This window comes from Notolabrus celidotus, chromosome 7 (assembly GCF_009762535.1).
Source record: "Notolabrus celidotus isolate fNotCel1 chromosome 7, fNotCel1.pri, whole genome shotgun sequence".
In the NCBI taxonomy this organism is placed as follows: Eukaryota; Metazoa; Chordata; class Actinopteri; order Labriformes; family Labridae; genus Notolabrus; species Notolabrus celidotus.
In genome coordinates this window covers 12,743,002-12,749,615 of record NC_048278.1, presented here as the reverse complement: position 1 = coordinate 12,749,615, position 6,614 = coordinate 12,743,002, and the positions used below count along the sequence as shown (strand labels likewise).

At 38.8% G+C, this 6,614-nt stretch overlaps 1 protein-coding gene across 1 annotated transcript in view; it reads left to right on the top strand.

The window, feature by feature from the left end:
* Positions 1-1,245: 1,245 nt before the first annotated feature.
* The window catches only part of si:dkey-237i9.1 (SEC14-like protein 1), a 42,092-nt gene continuing 36,723 nt past the window's right edge, over positions 1,246-6,614 (top strand). The window contains exons 1-2 of the mRNA XM_034687791.1: positions 1,246-1,657; positions 4,483-4,572. Coding sequence (XP_034543682.1) covers positions 4,510-4,572 — 63 coding nt within the window. The 5' untranslated portion in view covers positions 1,246-1,657; positions 4,483-4,509. The remainder of the gene's footprint in view (positions 1,658-4,482; positions 4,573-6,614) is intronic.

Here is a 6,614-nt window from a genome sequence, read left to right as displayed (position 1 = left end):
GTATCATTGGTGGCACTCATTGTTTTCTCTGATGTAATCTGTAATTAAAGTTCTGACCTTCAGTCATGACCTTATGCCATAGGAGTGCCATTCTTTTTCATTAGAAATAATGTGTCTTATGCTGAGAATATTTAGATCGAATACATAAAGAACCATTCACTAAAATGAACTCAAACAGATCCATTCACTTGAAATGTGTTGCATTACAGAATACAGCTGGCTTTAACTCTATACTTTTTCAACAGCATTTATGTGACTGCAAAATTAGACAATAAAATCTGTTCTGCAGCATTCATTTTCTCTTTGTATTTGATTAGGTTATAAAAAAGATTGTGCCAGCAGCAAGTGTGTCGCGTCCACAGGGGAGCAGTGTGGGGAAAAAAAGTTATGATATTTCTCAGGGAGGGCCCATGACAGTGCTGCAGTGGCTTAATGTGATTTTTATTATGAGACACAAAAACCCTGGCGTCACCCCTGCACACCCATCAAGTGTTGGTAAAAAGTAATTTGATGTATGTGTAGAGTACACCACCAATGTTTTATTGGAACCTCTATCTTTATAACGTGTCAGCATACCTTTATGAATGTGAAGTTCCGGTGTGATTAGAATCATAGTCATAGCAACAGTGTGTTTTTGAGAAATAACCGATTGCTGGTGGGGAGAATTGACCTCAACACTCACAATCACTTAACATATCAGTGTATAACCTTTTTTGATTATTAGAATCCTTTCCAAATCAATATCTGATTAAAATTGTAATGATGATAAAATACATCGGACCTTATTTTTTTTCCCAGTGGATTAAAATCAGCATTCTGATAAAAAAGTTGGAATTCCGACAAAAAGTCAGAATTCTGAGATTAAAGTCAGAATTCTGACTTTTTCTCGGAATATTAAAAAATACATACTGGATTTTTTTCAGTGGCCCTAATCCTCTTCCGGAGAAGGGAACCCTCTTGGGGCTGCCATCTGCTATAACAACCCACTCACAATACACCATCCCTTTACATGCATGTCTATAACACATAAGCCTACTTCCAGGCCCCCTTGCACTAGTCCCTGTCTCAGTTGGGCCATCTCTGTCAGAAAAGTCTGGATACACAAAGGACATTACGTGATTTGAGGACCAAGATGCATTTATTGTTTCCATATTTTTGCTCAAAGATAACTGTTTTGTGGCGTTTGTCTACAAGCAGCTACAGACAGGCAGCGTTTATAAAGACTGCAGCGCTGCACTGCTTGAGAGGTGGAAAAAAACTGAGCTTATAAAGGGGGAGGAGCCACGGCGGCATCATCAGAAACATGACTGAGAGAGGAGGAGAGGACTGATACTGACCTCCTGAGCCGACGCTACATCCATTCAGGCGTCTATCAGCAGTGGTAGACCGTAAAACAAATCATTTCTGCTCTCTTATTCTACCTGTTATCGCCGGGCAGTGAGGCGTCCGACGGTTTGATTCAGAGATACCTACTCCAGCTACATGGCTAGCTAGCACAACAAAGCTAACCATCGTTAGCTTCATTCACAGCTCGGAACCGGCGAAGTGAGGAACCGAGGAGGGGAATGGCAAGAGTTAACTCGGATATCACTTTCAGAAGGAAGAACTACTAGGACTAACCAAGACGTTCTGATTTATTCTGTTTTTAGATTCAACGGTAAGAGACATTTTTACTCTTAAGACAATTTAACAGCGAGATATAAAGTTAGCGCTAGCTTCAGGGCTGGTGTCGATACGGAGCACTGTTGTGTAACATTTGCTCACGTTAAGAAGTCAGCGTGGCAAATGTCATCCATTGACAAGTTAATTAAAATACAGATATCATCAATTTGGTTCTAGCTTCCATCTTGTTTATAACCAGTTAAATTGCTCTGTGATGCTAATTTGTCTGTGTCCAGGCGTATCTGTTCATTGTCATCATTCTCAGTGTATTTGTATTTATGACACAATTTGACGACAGATATTATCTTAAGACACTTTAAAAAAGCAGGTCTTGACTGTCATCATATGATTTACAGAGACTCAACTAAAATTCACTTGACAGCATTGACAGCGGCAAGAAAAAAATTCCTCTTAGCAGATAGAGACCTCGAGCAGAACCAGACTAATGTTGAACAGGGATCTGCTGCGACTTCTTTCGGCTTGTGAAAGTGTGATAGATGGAGAACCAGAAAGAGAGAGATGGGCAGAGGCAAACAAACAACAACAGATCAAACAGGTTTATGGCTTTGACCGGGAAGTTGCACAAAGAAAAACAAAGGGAAACCAAAATCAACATGAAACAGAAACAAAGCAGCTATGGTTGCAGACACTGACAAATTATGGAGTTTTCAGATCTAGTCTATCTGGGAGTTAATATTTCAAATAGTCTTTAATCTTTGCCTTTGTTTTCCCAAAGAAGTAAAGACATGATTTTTGTGATCTATTTTGTTTATTCACTTTAAGGTAGAATGAAGTGAAGTGTGGTTTACATGCTGTATTTTTACTGTTTAACCAGAAGCCTCTTGATGAACACATCACTGTTACTTAAGAAGCTTTCTTATTTTGACGTGTCTCTTAAGTTGCTGACAGATCCTGAAACATGACGGTAATTATATATGTTTTAGTAGCAATTGTTAGTGTGTTATTTAGAGATGAATCCTGTGGCGACCTGTTTGTATGCTGTGTGTTCTAGTGGTTGTGGATATTACTAGTCAGCCTTTCTTGTCCCCTGTATAAGTAAGTAGTGCTGGTCCCGTAGTTCCCGTCACCACTGCATACCAGGAGTTATAGACAAGTTTGAGCCTGCTGAGCGAACACAGAACATAATGTTCAAGACACACGTTTTACTCCTTTCAAACTGTTGTAAGTGTAGTCTGTAGATAATCCATGTCTTGTATGGTTTCCAGCACACCTGCATTGTTGAAGAGTAGGGGTTCACTCAACCCACGATTTGATTCGAATCCCATTTTTTGGTTCACGATACGATTCACTCACGATTCTCTAACAATTTTCAGAAAAACTGGATTGAACTCAAAATTTAAATAACTATTATTTGATTTCAATTCTCAGATATGGACAGTTGCAATATATATTTTTTCCTTTAAGTAATCCTTTTTCATTTTTAAGGTGTGTTGTAACTCAAATACTAAAATCCCTGTACAAAAATACCTTGTTGGAAATTTTCAGAACAATTATAGAGAAATGGAAAGTGAACAATTCCCAAATGAATGCATTAAATATTAAAACAAATAAAGTAAATCTCTTTAAATTAGGGATGTAAATTTCAAGTATTTTCTGTGATCGATCATTGGGAATGTTAATGATCAAGTATCGGTAAATCATTAAAAGAACGTGAACGTTTTCCATGTCAGAGATAATGCCAAATACGTTTTTCCCCCTAAAGGAAAATTTTCTTCACGACACAATGTATATTACTGACGGTATTAAACAGCTACGGATCATATTGAGGTGTTCAAAATGTTAAACACGCTGAATATCAATGTGAGGAGCAGGCTTATAAATTACCTCCGTGGACGCATGGTCATAGAGTGAAGACTACAACATGTGGATTTACTGCAACAGGACAACTGAACAGGATCATATTTTGAACTCACCATGTCCAGTTTTCTCTTTCTTATTGAGAGGACCTGTCACTCAGCTGAAGCCCCCAGCTGTGTGCAGTCAGCTGATTCTGAAACATGCTTTAAACTAAAAACACCTCCACTCAGCGAGTGATGAGAGAGCTGCGCAAGAGACTTAATGATGTTTGAACAAGCAGAGTATAATGCAGATAGCTCCTTCTACTGTTTAAAAATAATGACCTGTTACAAATTTTGTTGAATCGATTTCAATCCACCCTTAATTGTATAGATTTTTTCAATGTCTTACGATATATCGTTACATCCCTATTGTAGAGACTAATACAGAATGATTTTATTGAAATATATTTAACTCTTTTCTTAGTTGTCACTCTGTCGCTCCAGCTTCTGAAATGTGCAGTTTACACTAGAAAGAAGAAAATGCACCTGCCACTTTATCACAACGTACTGTATTGTGAAGTAATGTCCTGAGGTTTGCAGAGACAGACGATGGATATATCTACGTCTCTCCCCAATAGTTTGCAGTGTAAAGCCAGCGGAGTGTTGCAGCCTCTGCTTGATAAATGAGCGGGAAATGCTGCATCCATTGATCAGTGAGCTCTCCGGTCATGGCTCAGGAGAGTTCCCTTCTGCAGTCCATCACTATACACAGTTAGTTCTAGTAGGGCTACTTGCCAACATACAAACACGTGCACACACACACTCCTACAAGCTCCTGGCATGACTCAAGCAGTCAGACACCTTTGCTTAGATAAATGAAGAGTCTCTTGTTGTTATAGAGCCAAATGTAGCGTCAATGTTTTCATTAGAGTAATTTAATTACAGAGCCACATATCAGATCTTAGCCCAATACTTAGTCTTTCTTTGTTCATTTATTAATGAATGCATTCTTTCTGTTCAGGTTGTTGGTGTTACTGTAATCCCCATCATGGTGCAGAAGTATCAGTCACCTGTGCGGGTGTACAAGCATCCCTTTGAGCTTGTGATGGCGGTAAGTACTCTGCCTTTACTCACAGTCAGTTCTCTGTCCACATGAATATTGCATCCCTTAGAGGCAGAGTTACATAATGCTTTGCATTTGGGCGCTTCAGAGATCACTCAGAAAGTAGTCATTGTATTACACACCTTGTATGTGATTAGCTAACAGGCTCACGATACAGTTTCTTTAGACAGTTCACACTGACATCATTTAATATCTCCATTCAAATAGACACGGCTAGTTTTAGTTGTATGTTCTCTAGCTGGTGTCACTGTGCTTTCTTTGAACAGATTATAGTATCACTCCCTGAGTATTCTCTGTGGAGGAAGTAGAATAAGGCAGTGCTGTAAATAGTCTGGTCTGACACCTAGAGACAGTTTTATTTTTGAAAACTTTTTAAATGAAGATTATAATTCCTCACACAGCATCATGCTTTTTTACTGAAACAGGCATTATTTTTGTTCTTCTTGTGCTTTGAACTCACACTATTCACCCGTGAGAGTCTCTAAATCAAACATGTGTGGAGCTCAAACTGGCCCTGGTTTTAATTTAAAAACCGTTGAGTTGCATTTCGGAGAGTTCTGACTAAAACTGAGGCACGTGGAGATGATGGAGCAGGTTTAGCTCATCACAAATTGCGCTTCCCTGGTTGTTATGGACCTATAACATGACCCATTTCCATAAGAAAACAAATTACCGGCCTTGACTTGTGACTGTTAACTAAACAAGGATGACTAACTGGAGATACTGCTGACCTTGTTGTTAATGCCTTTTGTTTTTGTGTTTTTATTTCTTGCGTTATGCTATTTCTGCTTGCATGCAAGCAAGCACTAGTGACTGTTTTCAATCTGTGTGTGCGCCTGTTTGGACCGGAGTGGAGATGCTCAGAGTATTCGAAGAGTCAAATGATTTGTGTTTTTGGTTGCTTTAGTTTGGATGGAAATTAGTTCTGGAATGATACTGTCATACTTAATGAGATGAATAGGAAGTATTGAGGATGTAGCCTTCTATCCAAGCGGCAACCACAAGGCGGAAGTGTTAAAAACTGCAGTTCCTCAAGTGTCTGGAAGTACCAGAAACCACATACATACCAATTCAAAAAAGCAGATCTTTACAGCAGAAATAAAAATGTTTACCGCCTGGTTAAAAAAACAAGAGTTGTCTGGATAGCTCATTTCTCTTTTGGCACACATTGTACAGGGGGTAGAATTTTTTCATAATGCTGCAATTTCGAAGATATGAAGATTATGAGTTTTCCATTATGAGAGTCACAGCTGACTTGATTGACAGGCGGGAACACTGTAGGTGTTGAAGTGTCTAGGAGGCTCAAAGCCCGCCTGTTTACCTCACACTAGCTCAACGGCAGTGAGGTTGACTTCAATATTTCCAATATGGTTCCCGCCGACAATTGGCATCAGAACAGTGCTTCAGAAACAGATGGGTGATGTCACGGATACCACGTCCATTATTTGTACAGTCTATGCTTCTATCTCATGGGCTACTGAAAAGAGCTTTTCCATGCTGTCTTCCATGCACTACAAGGTTTTAAGGCCTGCACAGTTTGTTCTGAGGTGTGGAGCTGTTTTGCTGTACAACTACACACTTAAAGAATGAATGTACAATACAGCTTTGCTGTTACGTTTATGAGTGGCTCCACTGCACACTCCGTAGAGGTAGTCCATTTGAAGTGTAAAAAATTAATTGGCTTGCCTTGCTTTTAGTGGCTACATTGCTTCATGTATTAATTCACTTCACTGCCTGTGTGGAGTGCAGAAAATGAATGCTCGTCTTCTTGCATTTTTCTCTTTTTAAGTGGACTTTCTAAGATAAGATATTCTTTTATTCATCCCACAACAGGGAAATTGAATGTGTTAAAGCAGAAAAGTAGGTGCAAAAGAGTATGAAGTAAATAAATAATGATTTATTAAAAAAATGTTAGCAATTAAACAAGTAAATTAGCATATCTTAAGAAAAGTATGTACAGAACTTAATAAGCAAATGTACATATATTTTTTACCAGCTTGTCTTTCTTTTACTCAATTCTTTCCCCCTCC